The sequence below is a fragment of the Phyllostomus discolor genome, chromosome 3 (genome assembly GCF_004126475.2).
Source record: "Phyllostomus discolor isolate MPI-MPIP mPhyDis1 chromosome 3, mPhyDis1.pri.v3, whole genome shotgun sequence".
In the NCBI taxonomy this organism is placed as follows: domain Eukaryota; kingdom Metazoa; phylum Chordata; class Mammalia; order Chiroptera; family Phyllostomidae; genus Phyllostomus; species Phyllostomus discolor.
The window spans coordinates 200481154-200507948 of NC_040905.2; the positions used below are offsets into that span (position 1 = coordinate 200481154).

The window sequence follows — 26795 nt, forward strand, 5'->3', positions numbered from 1 at the left end:
GTGGTAGCACTGGCACGCTCACAGAGCTGAGGTCAGACTACACTGACGTAGTGAAGGGTGAAGCTCACGGTTCAGGTAGATACATTTGTTTCCTCCCCTTTCCCTTTCCCTGCATTCTGACCTATGCTGACACGTTAATTCTAGGGACTTTGTCTAACTGATTTGCTCCTTGCTACACCTTAGTTTCCCCATCCACACAATACAAAATTGGATTAGATGCTCCTCAGTCCCGAGCACCAACGAGAGTCTGTCGTTGGAGGTGATTTTCCAACTCACTAACCCCTGCTTTCTGCACACTTGGTTTTAGCCTTAGCTCTGATCTCTCCCAGCAGTTGGGCCAGGTGTCTGCAGCAAGGTTTCCATCAATGCCATGATTATCGGCTTTATCGAGCTCTGTTCCCATTTCACCGGCTCAGCCTACTCTCCACAACTTGCATCTGAGCATCTCGTTCTCGCGAGATGCCAGCCTCTGCCTACCAGAGCTTAGGACTGAACCCTTGCCTGGGCGAGGCCTCGCTACAATCCTGCCTCTGCAATATGCAAGGCAGCCAGGCTGTCAAAGAACAGCTGCAGGGGCACACAGTGACCTTGGTTCCCATGCCCCGCACCCCTGCCACTGTGAAAGCTCCTTCAAGGGAGGGATCACATCCATCTTGCTCACCACTGCATCCAGCACCTGCTGCACTTCCTGGCACCTCAATAAAGAAGGGGGTGCATTTCACAATCATAATGCCTATGCCAGCAGGACAGGGAAACATTTTTTTTTAATTTGACTGTTTTCCCCACTAGCCTGGGAGTTTCCCGATCACAGAAACCTTGCCTTAATCATCTCCATATCCTACTAATTAGTACAGTACCTGATGAAGGGTAGGCAATGTATTTGTTAAATGAGTGGATAGACGGGTGAGCTAGTGAATATATAAATATATTCTAAGTTTCATAAATTCAGGCAGACTTCATTTAGAATAATGACAGATCTGCTGAAGACTAGAAAGAATTTTCTTACATCCATGGTAAGTATTTGCCAAGGAAATGAAAAGTGTAAACGTGAGTGCTGATAAAATGTCTGAAATAGAATTCTATTTCATATCAGAGCAGAAAAAGCTCTCAGAGATCATCTAGTTCAAAGAGGCCCAGCTCCATTTTCCAGAAGGAGAAAACAAGCTCAGAGAGGAAAGGCGTTGGGACAAATCCCTGGACTTGCCTCTGGACTGGGCAGGATTCGAACCCAGGGCTCTTGGCTGTGACCTTTCACTGAACTGGTGGTCTCAACCCTTCAACATTATCACTGGCAAAATTTCCTAGGAATTCTCTCCACCCCCCCTTGGTACTCCTCTGACATGTCCGAGCTTCCTATAATGACAATGTATTGCATTTACAAACTGGAATTTTTTTTTAAAAATTAATATAATGAATTTGAAATATTCTTAACAGCTTAAAGACATACATTTATATGTGACTGATACCACAGAACTTACAAAAACAGTTTAATCTCTTCATTAAAGTCGTTCCCATAGGCAAGTTCACTTAAGTAGATTGTCATCATGCTGGTAACTAGAACTCTATTATCAGCTATAGATGAGTTGCAATGGTTCAAAAATATTTACTCTTTATGTCTCCTAGGTTCCACTAATTGAATTCTCGTTTTTTGTTGCATGCATTCTCACTCCATTCATGCTTGGGATAGAAAATAACAGAGTCCCTCAACTACAAACAATCTGAGTTAGTCTTGTATGGGCTCCCCTAAATCACTCCGAAGCAGACCATGCCTTCCTGGGCATCGTGGAAGGCTGGCGGGCTGGTGTAATGGTTCGCACCGTGGGCACTGGAATCATCTGGCTTTGGATTTAGATCAGGATTTCCTGCCTCTCGGCATTTATAAGTTGCGTGAACTTGACCAAGTCGCCTCACCTGTCTGAGTTTGTTTCCTCATCTGCAATGATGGTATCACCTATCTGCGGCAAAGGCCGGTGATGTATGAGAAAAGTCCTCAGAGGCCTCTCTGGCACATTTCTTCTTGCTGAAAACCTCATAACTATCGTTTGTTACTATCGTCCTTGAATAAAAGGGGCCGATGTAGTGTCTTGTCACAGTGGAAAGAGAAAATGTTTTCGAGATGAAGGATGGTTTCTGTTTCAGTGTATGCCCTTTGTGAAGAAAGGGGCCTCAGATTCCTTATCTGAGGACTAAAGTTGCAACTTGGAGCAGCTTTAATGAAGTAATCTGCAAGGCCAATCCTTATGAGGCCGGAACTAGCACCTGTTGGCTTTCTCTGTGGTTCCTCCTACTGACAGAGATAGGCACAGAGGCCTCGGGCGTCGGCCAGGGGGTGCTGGCCCGCTCTGTCCCTGCCCCACCCTGCTCAGAGGAGCTTGTCACCTGCCCCGAGGGTGCTAGGTAAGTACAAAGCCTTCTTCCCAAGTCAGCCTGGCCGTCTGGCTCCTCTCCTCCCACCTGTCATCCTCCTGTGATTCCATTTTCACTTGCTTCCAACTCAGTCATCACTTATCATCACAGGCCAGAGACACTGGCTGCTGTTCACTTTCTTATTTACTCTTCTTATCGCTGTGGCTTGGAAAGACACCTCCTTGGGCCCCCAGAGCACCAAGGAAGTGTGCAAGGCACCCTTTCCTGTTCAGACTCTGAATGGGTGACCTACCTAGAGCCTCTTCACTTCTGTGCTGCTGGGGTCCAGCTCAGGGCCAGGCATTGATGGGGGACGTACGGGCTAGCCATAATGTGACTGGGGGCCTGCTTTGTCCTAGGACTCATGGAAGACACTGAAATAAGTTATTGTATGTCATCTCACAGGTCACACCCATGACTAGTACAATGTGGAAGGTGTCCCCATTGTGAAATAAGAAAACCGAAGCTCAGACTTGATTAGTCACTTGCCCAAGGTCATAGTCAGGTCTTCAAAGCTCATGATTTTCACATAATCACAAGACATCACAATAATGGGCATAACCATAAGGGCAAGAGAAATGAGAGCTGCATTTAATTTTGACAATGATCATGTGCTAGACCATAAGGGTAAGAGAAGAAGGCAACCTCTAATCTCATCTTGCTGATTTCTGAATTTCACTATATCTAAAGGTTAAGAATTACTCTTCCAAATAGCCACTGTTCAAATGAAAATACTTTATGCAGGGCTGTACTGAATCCATAATATCTATATGACGAGGGGCAGTTGCACTGATTTTCTACTAGTAGGGGTCAGACACAGGGGTAACATCATACCCTCTGCTAATTGAGCATCTACTATGTGTTGACCTTAGCCACACAATTTCTGGTATCCATGACAACACGGGGAGGAAAGCTTATTGGCTCCACTTTAAATAACACGAAGTTGAGGCTTGGAGAGGGTGAGTAAGCTGCCAAAGGTTATGAAGAGAAGAGTGAACATCCCAGCCCAGCATCTTTCTGATTCTTCCTTCCCAAGCTATGTGGCTATTCTCAGGGGGAATGCTTTACAAAAGATGGAAAAGGGCACAGAACTAAGAAATCAGGGGTTTTGAAGGTAAATCTACCCTGTGGAAGACTGAATTATTGGTGTCAGGTCCTCATTTCTCTATAGTAGTAGTCTGCATTCATACTCTTGCCACAGCTGATGGTGAGAAGAATACAATTTCTTCCCTAGGCTTTGTGTTCAGGCTTGCCACGTGACTTGATCTGTCCAATGGGATGTGGCAGTCAGGATGTAAGCTCAGGTTTAAATTGTGCGGTGTGGCTAGGCTTGCTCTCTTGTGTCCCTGCCTCTTGCCAGAAACAGACCGTGTTCCAAGTAGCAGCTGATCAAAGGAGGATGAGGGGCATGTGGAACAGAGCTGGATACCACGTGAACTGGGAGCTGAGGTCTGATTAGATCAGCCCAGCCAGATGGTAACAAACAGCAAAAATGCTTACAGTTGTTCACAATAAAGTGTTGTTGTTTGTTAGGAAGCATGAGTGTAGCCAAAGCTGCCGATGCACCTTAGACATATATATCACTGTCTCCATGAATAATGGTCCTGCTTTCTTCCCAAACTGGAAACCTTAGAAACATCTTTGACTGGACTCTGATTGTTTTACCCGCAACATGCAAATGGTAGCTGAGTCCCTCGGATTCTTCGATCTCTTTGTTGTCACTCAGACCCATCGTTTCCCACCTGCCCACAACGCCACTGGCCTGGTGCGGGCCCTCAGCGTTGTCCATGTGCACGGCCATGGAAAAAGCCTTATCACTGGGGACCTGCTCTCATTGCCCCCCTCTAAACTCACTGGATGCCAGTTATCTTTCCAAAGAACAGCTGCACCCAGGGCTCATCCGAAACACCCTCAGTGGCTGCCAGCTGCTTTCAGAGTGGAGTTCATCCACCCTAGTCTCACATTCGACACCCTTCGTGACTGGCCTCTGCCAATCTTCCCAACCTTACCAATTACTCTCCCTCCTTTGTACCTTTCATGCTCTAACTTCCTCTGGGTTTAGTCACCAGAACAGAACCATCTGAGACCCACCTGCAGACTAGCACCTGCTCCTTGCAGCAGGTCTGCCCTGAGAAAGGCAGGGCCTGTGAACAGGAGAGGGGCAGGTTCAACAGAGGGGAGACCATGGGTTGAGAGCAACTAAGAGGTGAGGGGAAAGTTAAGTGGCAGAAGGATTCCTTGGTAAAGGAATGAGATGATCTGGGCAGTTTGAAATGCCAGCAGTATCACCAGGAAATACATTTTGTAATGCTGACCCCTGGGCAACCTGGAGCAAATCACTTTACTTTCCTTGGCCTCAGTCTCTCCACCTATGAGTTGCTAGTAATCAGAGATACCCAAATACCCTCCCAACCTGTATTCAAATTCTAGTCCTCATTCCCTCCTCCAACACACTCTAGTCTTATCTTTTGAAGTCAGGATCCCCCTAGGGGCTGGCGGAGGGGATGGGATATGGGTGGCAGGGCTAGGAGTTGGGGAGGCAGAAACACAGGATGAAAAGAAAGTAGTAAGAGAATAGAATTCAGACACTTATGAAGTGAGAATGACTTCCTTAGAGGTCTACACAGCCAAACGTGCTGTGTGACCTGGGGCAGGTCCCCTCCCTCCCTGGGACTCAGCTGCTTCTCCATCTGTATAGCAAACAGTTTGGTCTTGACATCTAGGCAACCTCCCTTGGCCATCTCTGATGTCCCTTTTTCCCTCATGCTGCTGGAATAAGACGTTTCAGCCTTGTTCTCAAAGCACTTGAGAAAACATGGACACCAGCATTCCAGCTGCTGGCCCCTCGTTGTAATCCACCAGCACACCTCTGGGAGCCAGAACAGGAAAAACAATAGAGGCCAAAAGGTTTTGGTGGCACAGACGGGTGATCGGATCTGATGGAGATCAGAGTCCTTAATTGAGGCTACATGAAGACTAATTGGGATTGACCCAACTCACGTGGGCAGCCATGTGGGGTGGCCTGGGCTCTGAGAAGCCACCAGCCAGGTCATACCAGGGCCCCAACTTCAGGGACTCAGCTGCTCCACTGGCTCCATTCTCTCTCTTCGTAGCCTCCTCCATCTCTGGGTGCACCATTCGCACAATTATGTGCAAATTCATGCTGGGAAGAAAAGCATGTGGGTAAGAGACTCCCTGAAAATTATGGCTGATCGAGGAGGGTAAAAAAACCTCACTACTAGCCTGCAGCAGATACAAATGCAGACGTCTCCAACATCCAGGAAGGATCTGGGATTGACCAATCTGAGATTGGTTGGCACAGTTGTGTCACAGTTCCAGCTGGCCAATCGGGGATTCCTGACACAGATGCACAGAGTGGGGCCTGCTGGGTGGGGGTCACCCTCTCTGAACCTTCCCCACCCTTCACCCCAGAGCTCTGCATCATCCACGCTGCTCAGGTGAACCTGGGAGGGATGAGGGGGGCGGGGCACAGGATACAGCCTGGTGAAGGGGATCAGCACTGGCCTGGGAATCAAAAAGACCTGAGGCTGAATCCTTGGTCCACTATGTATGACCTGAGTATCCTGGATAAGTCCTTGTACTTCTCTGCACCCCAGTTTCTGCATCAGAAAATGGGCAGCCTAAGCCCAATTTTAAAAACTGTCACAAGGATTAGAGACATATTACAATCGATTACCACATCCATCGCCAGACAGGGAGGCAGCATTCAGTAAGTGGAGGCATTGTTGTGGTTGTTGTTGCTGTTACTACTCTTACCGCCAGCACTGCAATCATTGTTGTTGCTGTTGCCCAGGCTGGGCAAACCCTAGCCCTGACCTCCCCGATTTGATGCCCTTGTCTCTCCTGGTTGCAGCTCCCCTACTGAGCTTCCTGCTGTTAGTTCTTCTCTTCTCCTCACATGGTTCTTGCCTTATTTCAATTCAGATCTGACTTCTTCAGACCACTTGTGCCTGGCACGGTGAGGGGTCAGGGTACAGCAATGCATCCCCCCAGTTCTCTGCCTTCCAGTGGCTGACACTCGAGGGTGGAGACTGAGAGGGAACTGCATCACTACCACACGGTGTGGTCACGAGGTGTGACTTGCGATGGAGGGGGAGTGTGTGCAAAGGGCCCCAAGGTCAGGACACATCAGGGAAGAGGAAGAGGGATAAGAATGAGGGGACACTGAGATTCCTAACTGCCAGACAGTGTTGGAAGTTCTTTATTTATATCGACTCATGTGACCCCCATGACAAGCCTATGTTAATAGGGTCTATTTTCAGCCCCTTCTTCTGGATGAGGAGACTGAGGCCCAGAGGGGTTAAGTAACTTGCTTACCTAAGGTCAAAACGCTAAGAGGGTCAGAGCCGGGGCTGGAATCCAGCCAGCCTGGTTCCAGAAACCCGGGCTGTACTTCGTTTCTCTCCAGGGGAAGGAGTTTTCCAGACACAGGCAACGGCAGGTGCAAAAGTAGGTCACAGTGTGAATGGGAAATTGCAGGCCCTTCTGTTTCTCCGAATCAGCGGGGTCCCCAGATCAGCTGCATCAGCAGAGCCGGAGGGTTTAACAGACACTGAGGAACCCTGCCCTAGTTCTGCAGGGGTGAGGCGACAGCCTCTGAGAACGCTCCATGTCCCCTCTGCAAAAACAGTCATTCTCAAACGATGAGTCCAAGAATTGTGCACGGAGAGAGGCAGTTTACAGCAGACCAAATGGGCACCGGACTCAGAAAAGGGTCTGCACTCTGCATTTGTTACCCAGTGTCTCCACGACTTTGTATTTCCTATCTCTGGCCATGACTCAGTTTCCTCAGTTCTACAATGAGGTTAGTCATGCCTACCCCATCACTGAACAACATGAATGATGCTCTATTCTTCGTATGGGCTCCACAAATATAACCTGCTCTTGCTATGCTTATGATTAGGGAGGGAACTGGCTGTCTTACTGTTCATGCCTAACTATATAGCCCTCGTCCTGGACCCCTCGGTTATACCCTGGTGAAAAGGAAAAGCCCAGAGCTGCTTATGGATATCATTAAGCTGACATGTTTGATCCAATTCTTCACCTTTAATCCATCCAACCATTCTGTGACGCAGGTGCTAATGTCATCCTGATTTTATAAATGAGGAAATGGAAGCTCCCAGGAATTAAAAATGACTGGCCCTAGGACACACAGCAAGAAAGAAACAGGGTCAAGATTCAAACTCAGGTCCGCCTGACTCTGGAGTCAGACCTGACCACACTAGACCAGGTAAGATAAAGGGGGTTCAGTATGACCCTGTGTCTCACTGAAAACAGCCCACCTTGGAGGTTGTACCTGGCCACTTACCACACCTCTAGTGGAGCTCACGGGGGTAGAGGTGAGACGAGGTTATGTGGTCCATGTCACTGCCATGGCCCCTGTAGCTGTTACCCCACCAGCTAATAAGTGGCCTTTCTGAAGCCCCTTCTTCCTCTCGGTCTCCTCCTTCTTACCTAGAAGATGGAGAGCATAAGCCCTGTCCTCTCCCATTCACAAGGGTGCAGTGAGGATAAAATATAGACTTAGTCTATTGAGAACACATGATGATTTATCATGCACTTGTTCCCTGCTTGAACAAAACCTGAAACAGCAAAGTGAAAAATACAAGATAAATTAAGCAGAGAGTAATTACTCATTTTGCAAAAGAGTTCTTTACAAAAGAGACGCATTGATGGCTTTTTCAAGCATCAGCTATCTTTATGAGTTTAAAACCAAATTCATTTATAAAATTAAAGTAAAAGGAGCAATTATTTTCCAGATGTGCACTGAGTACAGCGGACCACGTGCACGTGACCTGCTCGTGCCCTCAATGCCATGAAGCAAGGGGCCCAGGTGCCCCTCAGATGGGACCTTTGCTTTTGTCTGGTCAGGGACTGGAAAATGAAGAGAGCCTGTGGATAGCATGTGACTTGTGCTTGTGTTTCCGAGGGTCCCTCACTCAGAGTGACCTCAGCCTCAGCTAGACAGGCAGATGGTCAGGGTCAGAGGGAGCTTCCATGAAAACTGGAGATTTGTCATTTCCAGGTCTTTCCATCTGGAACATTATACCATTTTACATAACGTGCACATTCAGTGGAACCCAGCTAATTTTCACTTTTCTAATCTCACTGCTGATGATACTCACATTCCTGTTCTTGCTCTCCCCCCTCCTCTGGGCCTCTCTTCTCTTTTGTGGTTCTCCCCATTCCCCACGTCTGTCTTTTGTTCTCCGTCTTTGTGTTTCTGTAGCTGCCTCAGTTTCTCTCTTTGGTCTCTGCTTCTCTTCCTCTTTCCCTCTGTGTGTGCTCTGTAGCCCTGGCTGTCTCCCTGCCCTTCTCTGGGCCCTGCTTTCCTTCATGGCATTGTCAGTGAAAAGACTCAGAGTTTGAGTCAGAAGCCCCAGGCAAACCTCCAGACCCACGTTAATCTCCTCCATCCACAAAAGGAGTCAAAAAAGGAGAGTCCGTCTACTTCAGGCATTAATCTGAGGATGATGTAAAACATGGCATGTAACGGTGCCTCAAACAAAGGTTACGTTCACGTCCTGTTAATTCCATCCCCCCCTTTTCTTCTTCCTCTTTTTCTTGGTTTCTCCCATGTCCCTCCTCTTCTTCTCTCTTCCCTTCCCATCACCCCTCATCGTCTTTGCCTTGTTCTCCAACAAGCACACTCAAGCCCCGCCCCTCACCCCATACCCTGGCCAGCGCCTACTTCCTGGCAACAATTTAATTGAAAAAACAGTGCAAGTTCCCATCAGTTTCTCTTTTTTAAGATTGAATTAATTGGAGTGACACTGGTTAATAAAATAATATAGGTTTCAGGTGGACAGTCCTATAATACGTCATCTGTATATTGGATTGTGTGTTTACTGCCCCTAGTCAGGTCTCCTTACAAACCATTTTTATACCACCCTGACGGGTATATGACGGAGAATCATTGTGAATCATTAAAATTAAGCAGCGTGCGTCCAAGTGGCCTGCTCCGGGCTTCACTAGGGAGTTAGGATCGGCTGCTATGTCCATTTTCGGTCATTAGAGAGTTAGCAGCAGGCTATGCACACTCTCTAGGGAGGGGCCACCTGACCGTGCTGAACTTGTGTGAAGCGGCTTGAATTCTGGCTGCCCTGCCCTGAGGGACAACCCTGGCGTGCCTCCCCACCCCTGTGGCCACTACAGGAACGTTTAGTGAAGTGTCATAATACTGTAACCAAGAGGCTTGGATGGAATCACACACAACACACACACACTCCTCATCAGAGGCCTCCTGTCAAGAGAGAGGAAAAGGACAGTGTGGTGCAGTGGGCTGGCTCCCTGGCGATGCTATCAAAACACCAGAAAAGGCTATTGCTATTGCTAAGTGCTGCGTTTTAAGTGGTTTTGTGGAATCCCCTTGTGCTCAGAATCTGTCATCACACCTTCCAATCCGTCATGGTTAAGCCTTTTGTGGCTTAAGCGTTGCCAACAGTGGAGGTTCTTTTTGCCCCTAATTCAATAATTCCCATGCGTTGAATATGCGTATTTGCCATATAATGTAGCAGGTACTTTGTATTGATTATAATCATCACAATAACCTAGCAAAGGTGAATACCTTTTCTTCTGATGAAAAAGGGTAGGAAATTGGGGCTTGGGGGGAATTAAGCAATTTGCTGAAAACCATACCACTACTTAGAGGCAGAGCCAAGGTCTGCCAGGTCTGTCTGAATTCTATGCCTGGATTCTATCCATTTTGCTTTGGCTGCCTCTCCAAAAAAAAAAAAAAAAAAAAAAACCAACAATACAGAGCCCACCAAGTGGGCAGCTTGACCTTGAGCAAATTAAAGGTGGTAGCAGTGCCTTGCCTGCTTCCCTCCTGGTGACTGACTCAATCTGAGGACTCGATATGTGTGAAAGACAGGCAATAAGGAAGCTTATACGGAACCAGCCTTGCCCCCGATGCCCTGCACTGAATCACTTACTTGCATGAATGAGTGGATCTTATCATAAGCCTACCAGACACATCTGGAAAAGCTCTGCCAGAAGCCAAATGCCACCTTCACGTGTTGTCAAGACTCCTGAAGGCACTGGCTCCAGCTGCAGCTGGGAGCCTGCACCCCAAGGATAAAATGTTTTGACTGCTTAAAACATTCTCGAATATTCGGGAAACCAAGTTTCAGCATGGTAGTCAGGAGACCCCCACTATGCCTCTAAGTTACCCAGTGACTTGGGTGAGGCGGAGAACTTCACCCTTGTCATCTGTGGAAGGAGCCGACTGGACTCGATGGTCTACATGATTCTTCCCAGCCCTGGATCTCTGCCCTTTGACCCCTCTGTGTGCCCCTGCAGAAGAATCTTTAAAGGCTTCTCGGGAGGAGGGGTGGAGAGGCCACTGTGCTGAAGTAACAATGTTTCCTCCTCTAGTTTGAGGGGGCACTCAGGGTTGTGCAAGTGCAGGGTTGACACCCAGGAATGAGCACATCTCTAGATTCTGTGCCTGAGATGCCTTACTCACCTCACTGGAGTTCCTACCCTACTGGAATAGTTACAGCAAAGCTCTAGTCAACTGTCTCCCTTGCATCACAATTTTGTGCCAGTGTTTCCCTTCTCTCTCCTCCTACCTAGGTCACCAGCGTCTGTTATGATCTGAGTGCTTGTAGACCCCCCCCCCCCAAGGCCCCTGCCAAATTCCTATGTTGAAGCCCTAATCCCTAATGTGATGGTATCTGGAGATGGGGCCTTTGGGAGGTGATTAGGGTTAGAATTGGTCATGAGGGTGGTGCCCTCATGATGGGATTAGTGGTCTTGTAAGAAGTGGAAACAAAGCCCTGGCTGGCGTAGCTCAGTGGATTGAGCGTGGGCTGCAAACCAAAGTGTCACAGGTTCGATTCCCAGTCAGGGTACATGCCTGGGTTGCAGGCCATGACCCCCAGCAACCGCACATTGATGTTTCTCTCTCTCTCTTTCTCCCTCCATTCCCTCTCTAAAAATAAATAAATAAAATCTTAAAAAAAAGAAGTGGAAGCGAGAGACATATCTCTCTCACTGTGCGTGCACACCCATGGGAAAGGCCATGTGAGGACATAACGAGAAGGTGAGAAGTTGACCATTGCAATCCAGGAAGAGAACCCTCACCAGGAACCAGTTCTGTGGCACCATGACCTTGGACGTCCAGTCTCCAGAACTGTGAGATATAAGTTTCACTTGTTAAAGCCACCCAGTCTGTAACATTTTGTTGTGAGAGCCTGAGCAGACTAAGAAGTGTCATCCTCTCCTGTGTCCTTTCTTTTTTTTAATCCCCACGTGAGGATATATTTATTGATTTTTTAGAGAGAGGAAGGGAAAGAGAGAGAGAGACAGAGACAGAGAGTAACATAGATGTGAGAAACATCAGTCAGTTGTCTCCCACACGTGCCCCAACTGGGGATCAAACCTCAGCCTAGGAATGTGCCCTGACTGGGAATCAAACTCGCAACCTTTTGGTATACAGGATGATACTCAAAACAACGGAGCAACCCAACCAGGACTCCTGGGTTCTTTTTTTTAGAAACAGTGTGAAAACTGGTCTTGGAGCTCACACTCATGGAAGGAAGACAATGATTCTTTATCTCCGATGTCAAAGCATGAAAACAACTGCTTAGAGAGAAAGTCCCAACAGACAGAGAGGGCAGCTGCTTTTGCTTACTACCCCCAATACACAGCACGATGCCTGGCACATAATTAGTGCTCACTAAATAACTGCAATGAATTAACTACAATATCTGGATTCCAAGCACTCTTTCTACCTCCCTGGCTACCACCCTGGTCCAGGCCACCATCATCTCTGGCCTGGATTATCCCATCATCCCCTTAGGGAGTCTCCCTCCTACCACTCTTGCTCTGTCCCTACATGTTTTTCTCAATAGAGTGGCCAGAGAGAGCCTCTTAAAAGGGAAGTTGGATGACATAAGTCTGCAACTCCTGAGGCGCCCATTGCATTCAGATGGAAAGCTGATATCCTTACAGTGTTCTCAAGGCCCCACAGGCTCTGACCCTTTGGCCCCTCTATGACCCCATCTTATATTCTAGTATCTGGTGAAGCTGAGCCACCTTCTCTTCCATGATCTTCCTCAAATACATGAGGCACAGTGTGCCCTCAGAGGGGACTGGCTGCCCCCTCCGCCTGGACTATGCTGTCCCCAGACATCCACAAGCATGCTCTGTCCCCTTCACCTATTTTGAACGGTCTAATTAAATGTACAATCACTCCTCTCTTCCATATTCATCACCCCTTCTTCTTGCAGGCCTTTTAAAATAAAAACAGCACATCCTCTTCTAACATGTATACAATTTCTGTATTTGTTACTGAATATATTCTAATGACCTGTCTGCCCCTGCCCTCACTAGAACATGAGCTCTGCAATGGTAGCAATTTTTATCTGTTCTGTTCATTGTCAGCGCCTGACATCCTGATTACATTAGGTGCTTGATAAATACCAGCTGAATGTCAAATGAACAAATACATGAATGAATGAATAAATAGTGAAGTCAGTTCTCTAACTTGGATGTCAAAGCAGTAAGGCAATCTACAAGACCAGAGGTTGACAAATTTTTTTTTTTCTGTAAAGGGCCAGCTGGTAAACATTCCACGTGTTGCAAGCCATAGGGTCATGACCACTCAACTCTGCTGTTGTAGCACACAATCCTATGCATTATGTAAACTAGTCAGCATGGCTATATTTTGACAAACCTTTATTTATGAAAAACAGCCATTGGCCTGTGGGCTGTAGTTTGCTGACCCCTGAGCTTGACTAACCTCTATCTAGCCAGACACTGGGTCTGGCTTTGCTCCCGGTTGAACGCCAGCACAAAGTACAGTACCTACCCCAACACTGTTACTCAATAAATGTTTTGAATGAAATGACATGTATATGAAATATAGTTCTGCTCTTCACACTATATCACAGCACTATGTACTTGAACTTGCTGCAATAATGTAAATGTCCTATATCTGTGCTCGCTGATATGTCAGCCACCACACATAGCCAGCCACAGAGCACCTGAAATGAGGTAAGTATGAATTAATTTACATATGATTAATAGCTACCACACTAGACAATGTACCTCTGTTACAATCATTCTTTTGCTTCACAATCCAACTCCAGTCCCTCCTCCTTCAGAAAGCTTTCCCTGACTGCTAAGGCTCACAGTATAAAAAATATTTCTATTTCACTTAGCATACTATTCTCCAGTTCTATCCATGATGTCACAAGAGGCAGGAGTTCCTTCCTTCTTTCTGCTGTGTAGTATTCCATTGCATAAATGTACTAGAGCTTTTTGATCCACTCATCTACTAATGAGCACTTCGGCTGTTTCCAACACATGGCTAAGTGAACTAAGCCGACTGGTGAAGGACAAACACCACGTGATCTCACCTGTAAGAGGAATCTAATTAATAAAATAAATGAGTGAACAAAATAGAGCCACAGGAATGGAAACATGGAACAGACTGACAGTGACCAGAGAAGAGAAGGGAGGGGGATAATGAGGGACAGAAGGGAAGGGACTAGTCAAAGAGCATGTACAAATGACCCATGGGCACAGACAACAGTGTGGGAATTGACTGTGGGAGTAGGGGGTGGGGTGGGCAGAGGAGGGCAAGGGGGGAAAATTGAGAAAACTGTAATAGAAAAATAATTTTAAAATCTTAGAAAAATATAACAAGTAACAATAAAAATAAAGATGATACAAAAAAATTCTACAATGCTCATTCAATTCAATTCATGTTTTGATCACCACTATAATATTAGCTCATGTTTGTTGAGCTTTGTGTACAAAACATTGTACTAAGTGCTTAATATGCTTTATCTAGGTCAATCCTCATAATACCCCTCCGAAGACTGATATGTTGATGTTATTAGCATCACTTTACCGTTGAGAAAAACAGAGGCTCAGCAAAATGCCCAAAGTTATGCAGGTCCAAAATGAAGGTGCTGGGATTTGAACCTTAGTCTATGTGAATCCAGAGCTCAAGTTTCTGACAACCACAACATGCTTCTTGAGAGTAGAAACTTAGGTCGGTCCCAGTATGCTATGTGAATGTTTACTATCCTTCAATATGTCAGGAAGCATGGGTCATCCTCTTACTACATCTTCCAAAGCCAGAGTTGGGCAGAGCATTGCTTTTGATGAAGTTTGCAGTACATAGAATCTGAGAGCAATTAAATGAACTCTAATGTAAATTCCTTTTCTGTAATAAATGGAGAAATGGAGGCCCAGAGAACAAAGTGACATGTCAAAGGTCACACCGTGAAAAAAATTGCAGATCTAGGAGTGAAGCCCATGGAATTTGACTTCAAATCGAGTATTTCTCTTTCCATTCATTCATTCCATTAGTCATTATCAAACATCAACAGTGTGCTAGACAATGGGCTGGTTTTGGGGACAAAGTAGTGAGTGACAGAGACACAGCCCTTGCCTTTACACAGCATACAGTCACTCAGAGAGCTAGTAATTAAACACCACATCACACAAACAAGTTTATAATTACAAGCAGCAATTATCTATTGATAGTAGAGGCTAGTGGTCAAGAGGTTAAACTCTGAAGCCAGACTTCTTGGATTCTAATCTAAACTTCACCTAGACTTCCCAGATGTGTGACTTTGGGGAAATCCATTAACTTATGTGATTTATTTCCCTCATCTGCACATGGTGATGATAGGGCATTGCATTACAGACCTTTCCCAAGGACTTGTCTGGTAATTATGAGTATCTTACAGTTATTATTGACAGTGTTTTCCCCTTACTGGCACATAAAATATTGGCATATATATGTGTATATATATATATGTGTGTGTATATACATATATATAAAATAATTTGTTTCTTGGTGTAGTTAAAATCTGACTGTGTCCACTGCACAGGGTTATAGAGAAAATTAAATGAGATCATATGTGTGAAGTGCCTGGAAGAGTATGTGACACACAGCCTTGCATGGTTCAATGTGCATTATTATTATTTACTATAAAGGAAAAATTGAGTGCATGAATGGAGCATAAAGCTTGGCAGAATAACTGAGTGTAGGGTGTCAGTGAAAACCTCCTTGAGGACGTGACACTTAAGTTGAAACATGAAAGGAAGGGGAAATGTGGCTCATAAGGAATGGGTGTAGGTGGACAGCAGATTTGGCCTGCAGAGAACAGCACCTGCCAGGTCCTATCAGATTGGCTATGGAAAAGGACTTAACAGCAACACACGTAAAACATTCCACAACATGGACTATGTGTCCTAATTACACTCCCAACTCCAACCTATACTTGTGTCGCCGTCTCTTTTTTTCATACCCTGGTTTGTTGATAATCATTGCTCAAATGCTATTATAATATATTTAGAAGTTTCCTGGAATATTTTTTGAAATAGTAGGACATATACCATTTTTGGAGGTCTAATATATTTTTGCAATACATTTGTTGAGTAAAATTAAATATAGACTTTCATTTAAATGCCATTAGACTATTTTTTGTGATAAATTATACTCTCAAAAGCTGAGAGTTTCCCTGATTTTTTCTTGGAAAAAAAAACAAAATAATAATGAGAGAAATCTCAAATTATCTTACTGTATGAAACTTTATGAGATTTCATCAGATCTCTCACAACCTGTTTTTTTTTTCAAGCTCAGAAGCAAAGATTGCCTTGAAACTTCAGTGTGACTGGCAAGTTCCCACTAAGAAACCATTTTCCGTAGTCTGTTTTGTAGCCCATTCTAACCTTCTTGTCCTTCCCAAGGTTTGAGCAGTCGGTCCTATTGCTTGCCAGTGCAGGCTCTCTGAAATTTTATGACCTTATCTTTGACACAGATTGTCCTTTTTCAAAGGCCCTCAACCCTCTTCCACAACATAACATTTTACAACCCATTTAAACCAAATATAGCAAGACTCCCAAACAGAGATATAAAATGGCTTCCCTGCAAGTCATACATGCTGTCACAGTTCCACTGTTCAGTTCTGTGCTTTTCCCTTGTCCCAAGTCTAATTGGGTCATTTTATTTTTTTCAAGTCAACTTATTCTATAAATTCTTTGTCCAAAAGATTCATACCTGCCTCTGAGAATTCTGTGCAAATACCTATCAAAGCAAGAATGCCAGAGTGCCTCTCTCTTTGCTAAGCAAACTCTCACACACTGACTCCTCAAAACGGTAGCTTGTCACTCATTCTGGGTCCAAATCCCAGCTGTGATACTTAGTAGGTACATGACCTTGGAAATGCCAATCATCTACTTTAAGGCACAGCTTCTTCTATGGAAAATGGAAGCAATAATAACTACCTGGAAGTGTTGTTATGGAAACCAAGATAGTTATACAAAGTTTCAGCATGATGCTTGATATGCAATAAGTGCATAATAAATTGTATACACTGTTCATGAGCCTCTTGATGTCTCATCAAAACTCCACCATGATTCTCTTAAATATAAGCTATATCATGCCATCGTCTAACACCCCCATCTGCTATGTATAGATAATGAACCTGTACCAAATGGATCAATATGGTGAGATAAATGAGATTTTACAATAAACATTAATTTCATGGACTTCAAGCAGAACAACCTTGGTTTGTTTTTATTGCTTGAATGGCTTTTGTTGGAAATGGTTTTTAAAAGTTTGATTCCATTATCTTGCATGTCTGAATAAATAAGGCACAAGGTCCATCAATTGACAATCAGTTTAGACGAGGTTTGTTTAAATCAGGTTCTAGTCAAGTTCAGGACCAAGGAATGATGAGGTACAGAGAGCATTATGGATTCTGAGAATCAGCGTGCCTCACTTCACGAAGGATTGATTTCCCCAGTTGAGGCCCACTGGAGTAACAGCATAGTTGAACACAGACCAAGCCTGAACAGATAAACATAGAGCTGACTTTAATTTAGTTCAAAAAAGACTAGTAACCATCTCAAGAGAGAATGTGACTTTCCGAAGAGAATTAGCTGTACTAGATAAAAGTCTTCAGCAAAAAACACACTCAGCTCAAATAACATAGTTAGTGCCCAGAGAGCTATCCATGGTCCTGACACCAGAACACTGCAACCCAATCCATTGCCCAAGCCTTGACACTTCAGCAACTGAAACGTACTCCTCATTCATCCATTCAAGAAAAATGCACTGGTACAGGAACTGTTGCAATCCCTGTGATACAGCAATAAATAAAAAAAACAAAGGCCAAGTTCTTACAAAATTTATGTTCTCACATACAAATCTCTCTTTTCTGGTGTGACAGAAAGTTGGCTCTCTCCTGCTTATTTAACTGCATGCCTCACCTATGCACTACTCAGCCGAAACCCTACACATCTGCTCCATTACCTAGGCCCCCTCCCCCCCTTCCCGGGTTACAGTCTCCTTCAAAGCAGGGACATTCTCCATCTCTGTGAATTCTTGGACTTTACAACTTTGTAAAGTCCTTGTGTCCCTTTAAACTTTAACAATACAGGGCTCAGCAGATCATAGAAACAATCTGTGAACATTACAGATATTTAGCAGGATGTAGGATATATATATATATATAATATAATTACACAGGGTGTATTTTCATTTCATTCCCATTGCAAAGGAAAAGTGGCTGCTGAAGACACAAAGATAAACTGAATTTGATGGTGAACATGACTGAAGTTTATATCAATTTAAAAGAAAATTCAATCTACTCTGAATGCCACTTTCAAATTGTTTCAATCATACTTATGCTCTAAGTTATTAGTGCTTAGGAGGTCAGAGAAACATGAATTTTGAGCTGGAAAATATCTCAGAAATTATTCAGGGTCACAATTTGTATCTTGCCACTAACTTAATTGAGTGACAGTGGGCCACTGACTCAGCCTTGGTGGCCCTCGGTCTCCTCATTCAATAAGGCTAGATGGTCTCTACAGACCTTGATTGCATTAAAAGTATGTGTCCACTCAGCTCTTGTTGGAGAGAAGGAATATGACGTTCACGGTATGTGAAACTACCAAGATCAAATGGCAAATCTGTGGCCAAGCTGGCACTAGGATTGAGAGCCTGGGATTCTTTTCACTGAACAAGTTTAAAAGCAACATGTGGACTAATTGAAAGTCCAGCAGATGGGGATGTCCAGACTATGGTAAGCTTCACGTTCAGGTGGTCAGGTCCTCCAGAACACAGACTATAACTTAAGTTTTTCTTACATACTCTAACACCATGGTGCATTTCTGGATTAAAGGTGTCTCATAAAATATTTATTACATTATTTAAAATTCATTAAATTAATTAAGTCAAGACACAAGTGACTGAATAATGATTATAAAAATAACATTAAGCGCCATGTTCGGAGCATGCACTGTATATTAGGCACTACACCAAGGGCATTTTAAATTTCATTTTTCATTCTCACAACATCCCCCCAGAACAGGGACTATTCAATGAATTTTTACACATGTGAAAAACGAGGCTCTTATATGTTCAGTGACTTGTCCAAGGCCCTCCAACCAGGGAACATAGAAGCAAGGGTCTGAATCTGGTTCTGTCTTACTCCAAAGGATAAGTCCAGTTTCATGCTGGTTGACTAAATGCTCGAATGAAGAAATAAATACGTGAATGGGTTAATGACTAAATTAATTAGTGTTCTGCTATTGTCTCATGTGGTTTGGGCCATAGTATCAAAGATTCTGTGTATAGAATTTAGCATGACACCACACATGTGCAGACCTTTAATAAAGACGTTTCATAATGAGACTTACTCATGAGGGCATCCTTAAGAGACAAAGCCCAATCATTTGAACTGTCTGGTGCTGCGTGTTATGGGACTATAGCAAGTAGCCCTTGAGTGTTCCCTTTGCATCTTCAGAGAGAGAAAGAGTGAGGGCAGTCTGCTCTGGAAAGGAGCATAATGCCTCCCTCTGGCAGCACCGCGAGCCTTCACTGGGCCTCCACTGAGGCACTTCTTGACCTTGGTCCTTGACTGGTCTGCTCTCATCCCATCCGCTGTTTGAAGATAAATGTGCAGTGATCGGGAAAATAAGCAAAGGTTTGTCATATTTACTAATTTTGTTGGCATAAGTACACCCACAATGGCCCATTTCCATGCTAGCTACATGATATAACTGAATAAAGAATTGGGAAGAGATCAGAATAATCAACTCTCATGAGTCCATACAAGCCAGCTCTACACACCATGGATCCGATCACATAATTAGGCCTATGTGTGGTGCTGACTGTTAAAATCCCTGGAAAAACACACCTGAGTGGGGCTCTGGTGCACACAACAGGAGCACCTGGCCAGGTCCACACATGCATCAAGACAATTATATATTCTTCAGCTGCAGCATCTCCCCGCTTCCGCCCACCCCGCCACTCAGTTGGGAGGAACAACCCTTCCAGTGGACACATTCAATAAAACTTGTAAGGCATGATGGGCAATGTCTGGACTCCATGACTTTGTTCAACCCCATATAACCCACCCACAGAAGAAGGGGATTATTTATGTGAGGCTAAGCCAACTTCAACATACCTAAGGCTTGAATATGTACAGGGCTTGGGAATTTAGTTTTTTTCATGACATCCCACAAATCCTAATTCCTAATGAAAGGCAAAAGAGGGGAGGTCCAGCTGTTCCCTTGGGGTGGGGTGTTTTCACAGACAATTGGACAGGTGTGCAGGGTGGCTCCCCATTTCAGTGGCCGACATAGTTTTACTAAGTCCCTTGGTGGTTCTCACAATCTTTAGACCCTTGTCTCTATGAGTTCTCTCCATTTGACCTTTCTAATTTCATCCCCTGCCACTCCCCTAGTCCTCTTCCTCTGACTTTTGTGCAGCACTCTCTCTAGGTAACAGCACAGCTGTACTGCTCTCTGGTTTCTGGAATCATTCTAAACTTTCGTCCTCTTTTGTCAATCATGAAGTTGCCTGTGCTACAGCACCCTTCCTCCTCATGCTCCCGACCGATTCTATAAGGCTCGGTGAACAGGACATCTTCTCCGTGATGTATTTCCTGAAATCCCCATCTAGAACACATTTCTCCCTGTTCTCCAGGCATGAGGTACTTTATTAGTGCTTGCTCTTGATTTACACCATAGTGTGTCTTTTATAATGGCTGTATATGAGGATGTTCTTTTGATTTCTGTGAAAATGTGAAATCCATGAAGGCAGGAACATTGTCCAGTTTGTCTGTGATTTCTCATAGCATTTAACACAGAGACTTACGAGTGTAGGAATTAAGGAAATCTTTCTTGAATTGAATGTAATAAATTGAAGCGAATTTTGCAGAGTGGGTCTGAGTCAAGCCCCATGAAAATATATGCAGGGAGCTTACGTGCCCATTTCTACTCTTGCAGAAATCAAGACCCTGAAACCTCGCCCCCACAGCCTTCCTCTTCTCGGGTCTGCCTCCTGCTCCCCTCCCCCCTCGCCTCCCCACCCTTCCCAGAGCCATGTAGGCCTCCTGTTAGTGCTAAACCAATGACAAGTTCCTGTGCTCCTGCCCACAGCACTGGCCCTTGCTTGTCCACCTGCCTACAAAAAGATCTTTCCCCTGATAGTGGCATGGCTTCCTCCTCTTCAAAAGTGCCTCCTCAAATGTCACCTTCTGAGAGAAGCCTTCCCTGACCATTGTCTATGGAACAACAAGCCCCACCCCCTCCCCAGCTTAGCAGCCATATGCTCTGTGCTCTCCCCCAGCCTTTACCATCACCTGACAGAAGGCACACACTCGCACACACATCTGCCTGCTTGTCTGCTGCAGCACTGCCCAACAGAACTTCCCACGGTGATGGAAATGCCTACAGCTGAGTTGTCCAGGAGGGAGCCCTAGTCACACATAGCTATGGAACACCTAAAATGAGACAGGAGATGAATGTTTACTTTTGTTTAATGATAATTAAGTTAAATTTAAATGGCCACATGTGGCTAATGGCAACCATGTGAGACAGTACAGAGTTAATGTCTCCCTGGAATTTAAACTTGATTAGGGCAAAGATTTTGCCTTGTTTGTTCATTGCTGTGTCCTCCATGCCTAGAAAAGCACCTGGCTACTCCATAAATATCTGTCAAATGGACAAATACATGAATATGCTAGGAGCTTTCCATCATTAGCTCATTTAATCCTAAAAACAGGCTTGTGGGACAGATACTATTTCCATTCTGTGGGACTCAGGGGGAGGAAGTGACCTACTGAAGGACATCCAGGTAGTCTATACCTGTGGCCAATGTCTCCCCACATAGAGTGAGTATGGTAAAGACAATTAACAACACTGCATTATATATTTGAAAGGTTCTAAGATCTTAAATGCTGTCATCACACAGAAAGTGATATGTGAGGTGATGGAGGTGTTAACTTGACTATGGTAATCATTTCATACTATGTACATGTGCACATATTAAATTACCACATTGTGTGCCTTATACTTACATAATGTTTTATATCAAGTATATACCAAAACATCTGGGAAAATGATATAAAGAACACACAGCTAGTGAAAGGGAGACAGGCTCTGAGCTCAGGAATGTCTGATGACATTCAGACACTTTGCTTTGTTAGAGTTGAATGAGATGCTCTCTGTGGTCCTTTCTAACTCTGAAGTTCTGTGGTTTCATGAGAGTTTTCTCTCTCGCCAGCCAATGGCAGCACATAGTTTGAGCACCAATCGGATTGATGGACCTTCACATAAGGCCCCTTATCAACCACTCAAAAGCCATGATTCTTCAGGTAGAAGGAGTGCAAACCATCCCTCGACCCGTATCCTCCCTCCCTCCACCTCCAGCCCTGCCCAAGGCTCACCAGTCTCTGGGTCGCAGAGCTGCTCACAGGCATCTGTTGTCCTCTGTCCGCAGAGGTCTCTCACCCACGGGGAGGTGGCATTGATCTGATAATACAGGGACAGCTTGGCCGGGTTTAGCCAGTCGGAGATGTCCAGGTAGCTCCCTTCACTCACCACAAAGCTGCTCCCTGTGGATGAACAGAGAGAAAGACAGCTACTTTCTCCCTGATTTTAGGGTTCAGGCGTGTGTCATTGCTGCTGCTGCAGGCCAGGAACACAGACAGGTGTGTGCAAGTCACCCCCCCCCCACAATACACACCCAAGCTCCCCTGTTCTCACTTGTCTGTACACATTTACAGAGCACTGACAATGTGCCGATTAAGGTGTCAGCAGCCAGCAGAGATGGAGACAAATCAGACACAAGAGACAGTTCAACTTAATGATTACAAGTCAGGCCCTTACGACTGAAAGAGACTTGGGCTCAAATCCTGAGTTCAGCCTTACCAGCCACTGATTTTGGGCAAGTCACTCAAAGCTTCTGGCCCTTGTTCACATCTCCTAAAAATGGGAATATTAATGGGGCCCACCTCCTAGAGTTACTGTGAGAATGAAGTAAACCAGTGTACATAAAGTGCTTAGCCAGTATTGGACTTGTCCTAGCAAAGACTGATTCAATGTTAAAATTTAAAAGTAAAAGAAAGCTAATGCCCCTGCCACCTAGGCATCTCCTCTGGAACAGGGGTCACTATGCCCACAGGGGCCAGGTGGGCAAGTCAATGGGAAAGATAAGCTGAGTACTAGAGAAACAGCATAGCTTCCTGGCTTGCTGGCTTAGCTTTTTTCTTTCTTTCTTTTTTTTTTCCATGAGAGAGGGAGAGATTCAAAGAAATCTCTAGCACCTCTAAGGAAAAAAAAGCAGCACCTGTGCAATGAAAAACACTTTAATGCTGGGAAACAATAGGGGAAGATGAGGTGAACTGGCCACTGCAAGTTCTGTCGACAGGGAGCAGCTGCAGCCTCGCTGTAGCCAGCTCTGGCTGCACGGGGCTGAAGGCCGGCGGTGGCAGGTCTCCGGGTGTGCTTCAGGAGAGGCTGAAAATTTAGGCTTTTATTATAATCAACCAATGTTTAAACAATGGCTTAAATTTGTTATGGAAAGCTTGTGTAGGCCAACCAAAAGTCCCTAGCTTTGCATTTCATGTTCTAAAGTGTTCTTTAACACACACACATATACATATGTATACACCCTATATGTGTGTGTATATATGCATATATATGGATTACACACATATATGCACACACATATATTCTTGCGGGGACAAGGAAGAGATGCCCATTCAGGATGGCTACATATAGTGTGTAAATGGTAGTGCATGTATTTTTGCAATAAACCAAAGGAAAAAGTTTACAGGGCAGAACCAAAGGTTCAAATAGGACCAGGCTCCACAAAGCTGGACTTGGAGAGCTATTCTAGATTCACAGCAGATCTAGGGACCTCAGCAGCAGGAGTCCTTAAATTATTTTATAATTAACATGACTTAGCTTCTCTCCCTGTACTTTCTTCTCTCTTTCTCACTCACCACCAACAAAACCTTTCCATGTGTGCAATTTACGTTTGCAAAGGAAGGACTCAGTCAGTAGGCATCATAAGGGATTGAGAGCAACCTTTCTGTCAGGTCCCATCAGACCCATCAGACCAATGGTTGGGTTCCTCTAAGCTCTGGTGCCCTGCTGTGGCTTAAGGGGCAATGGCCAGAGAGGTGGGACTTACCTGGTTGCCCTGAGAATCTAAGATTCCCTGAAAAGGTAAGGGCATGGCAGGCAATGCTACCTTTTCTAATGCAAATGTCAGGATGTATATCATCCTATAGAGTAAGTTCTTAAGTGAAAGCACAGCAGACAATGCAATTTTGGGTGAGGACGAAAGAGGAGTACATGGGAAAGGCAAAAGGAGTAGATAACATCAGACTCAGAGAGAAGAAAATGACCGTATTTGAAGTTGGCCTTAAAAATCTTTGGCAGCCAAACAAGAAAGAAGAAGTCTGCTGGATTCCATATTTCACATTTCTGGCAAGGGTAGATATGCAAATCTATCTGCAAAGCCATATTTATTTTCCCCTTTGGAACTAAGCCCAAGCAGAAACATGTCACATGGGTCCTTGTGTAAGGCGCCGAACATCAGTATCAACCACAGATTTTTCTTTTAAAAAGCACAGTCATGCTGTTTAAATGGATAATTTTTGTACTTATTCTCACTAACGATTGAATTTTGTCCCAAGGCTGATCTTGTCTAATCCCACTATTTCAGGAAAGCTACAGTGCACTGATAAAGAGAATAGAGTCAGCAAGACGTGCGTTCAGAACTTCACTCTGCTACTTACTAGCTCTGTAAACTTGGGCAAGAAAACAAATTCTCAGTCATCTCATATGAAAAATGTAAACTCCAAATCCCTCTTCACAGGGTTCATGTAAAGATTAAGTGAGGCAATGCATTTGTCTTGGGTCAGATTCTGCAGAAATCAGACTCAAAGGCACAGACTGGCATGCAGGAGGACTTGGAGGTATACTCTTGTAGAGGGATGAGCAAAGTGACATTGGGCAGAGAGTAGCCGACTTGTCATACAGTTGCAGCAAAGACCTCAGGTCATCTCCTAGGGAGCTCTGGGGCTGGGATGGTCCTTCAGAGTCTTTCCAAATCAAAACAAGAATGTCAGGCCATTGCGCCTCAACATTAGCCAGTCATAGACTGTGGGCTATCTCTGGGGGAGAGACACAAATTTGAGTGAAGTAGTCCCTTTCAATGGAGGACTGTTCTCTAAGAAAGACTTGGAGAAACCCTGGCAGCTGGGAAAATCAGTACCCACAATCCTGGCAGCTGGGAAACGTGAGTGCCTACGTTCTAACGAGAGAGCTGGACACAGAAGAGTTCCATACAATATTCACTCCAATATGGGAAGTCCCCAGCACATTGTGAAATCTCAACTCACAGGAGCTGTTTTGCCTACTATTTGGATTTCTCACAAACTTGGAAGCTCTGAATGCAATACCTGTTAACATCTCTCTCTCAGCTATGAGAAATGTGAGTCTCTTTGGAAGGAACTAACTAAAAAGCAGGTAGTCTTCAACTTCTTGAAAAAGATATTCTAACAAAGTCAACTGTTGCTTTAAGGACAGAAGGGAGTGACTATCCTTTGAACGCCCTTTCTGTTGCAGTCCCTGGGATGAACGTGTCATACATCCTGCTTACCAATCTTTACAGGAGCCTTGAAGGATAAGTATTTCCCCATTTTTACATAAGACAATGTGAGGTTCAGAGAAAAATTGATTTAACCAGATTTGTACAACTAGTACGTGGCCAAAGCAGAAGCCAGACCCAGGTTTTTTCAGCATCCAAAGCTGGGATCTGCCCATTATTTCAGGCTGTCTTGAGAACTGGGGGCTTTGGTTGGGATCTTTTGCCTTCTGTGGCCCTCCCACTCCTCTGTGCACGCTCCTTCAGTGCATATCCTGCCGTGTGGGAGGGCTTTTGCTTCCTCTGATAGACTGTGATTTCCTACAGGGAAGAGGTCATGAGTTATTCATGAGTCGTTATCAATCAAGCCCTCAGCGAAATGTCTGGCACATACTGGCAATTCAGTGAATGTCTGTGGAGTGAATTAATGAAATCAAAGTTCCAACCTTGACTACAAGGAAGTTCAACTCACTTCATCATGGGACTGTGAAGCAGGTATGCCTCCACATTGATCCCAAAGTTTAACTTCTTTTCATCCTGCGAGAGCCAGAATACAAAATGAGCCTTTCAGAGTCTCCCTGGTTCCAACCAAAACTCAAACTTCACTGTCATGTCTCTTGAGCTTTTATTCAACCCACAGGCTTGTGATGTGGATGATTAAAGTGGAGATGCTAGAGGGATTCAGGATGACAAGGCGAGGATATACGGCACAGAGATGGCACATCAGAAAGTGAGAGGAAGTAACTGTGCAAATGTAATCACCAAGACTTAATTCATGTGTTCATGTCACCGACATTTACTAAACACCTCCTTGCACAAGGAATAGACAGAGAGAATGAGAAATAGACTGACTCCATCAAGAAAATAAAGGACAAACAAGGGAGATCAAATATGCATAGATAGCTATAATCCGACCTAGAATGTGGTAAGAACAGCCTGAAAGGGGTGGGCTTGTCTCGATATAAGGAGAAGAAAAATGGGGAGTCAAACAGAAATCACTGAAATGTTGGCTGTTAAGCCAACCTTGAGGGATATGAAGGGTGACAATAAGCTAGGCAAAAGCTGAGGTGGCATTTGTACCTTAAGACTCACCTTCAAATCTGGTGCATACTCTGCTTAATAACTCTAATAATTAGAAAGTATTCCATTCAACTAGTGGCTACATGAGGGGTCCGTCCAGAAAAAAATCCAACCATTGTTAATCTAATGAGAACTGTTTGTGTGACATCAATGTAACCTTGCAGCCAAGGCGAGTGGACTGGAATGTGCATGTGTGAACAATGATGACTCCACTGTACTAGTCAGTGGGGGAAGTAGACACCATCAAGTGAGCATGTGCACTGTGTGGCCATCGCATTCAAAGTGACTGAGCAAGTACAGCAACAAATCTGCATCAAATTTTGTGTTAAGCTTGAACATTCCTCTGTGGAAACTATTCGGATGATTCAGA

At 44.7% G+C, this 26795-nt stretch overlaps 1 protein-coding gene across 3 annotated transcripts in view; it reads right to left on the bottom strand.

Annotated features, from left to right (window-relative positions):
* ASTN2 (astrotactin 2) overlaps window positions 1-26795 on the bottom strand; it is an 821613-nt gene that overhangs the window by 441003 nt on the left and 353815 nt on the right. For all 3 annotated transcript variants that reach the window (XM_028509080.2, XM_028509072.2, XM_028509089.2), the window contains one exon: window positions 22134-22301. In XM_028509080.2, the coding sequence (XP_028364881.1) occupies window positions 22134-22301 (168 nt within the window). The remainder of the gene's footprint in view (window positions 1-22133; window positions 22302-26795) is intronic.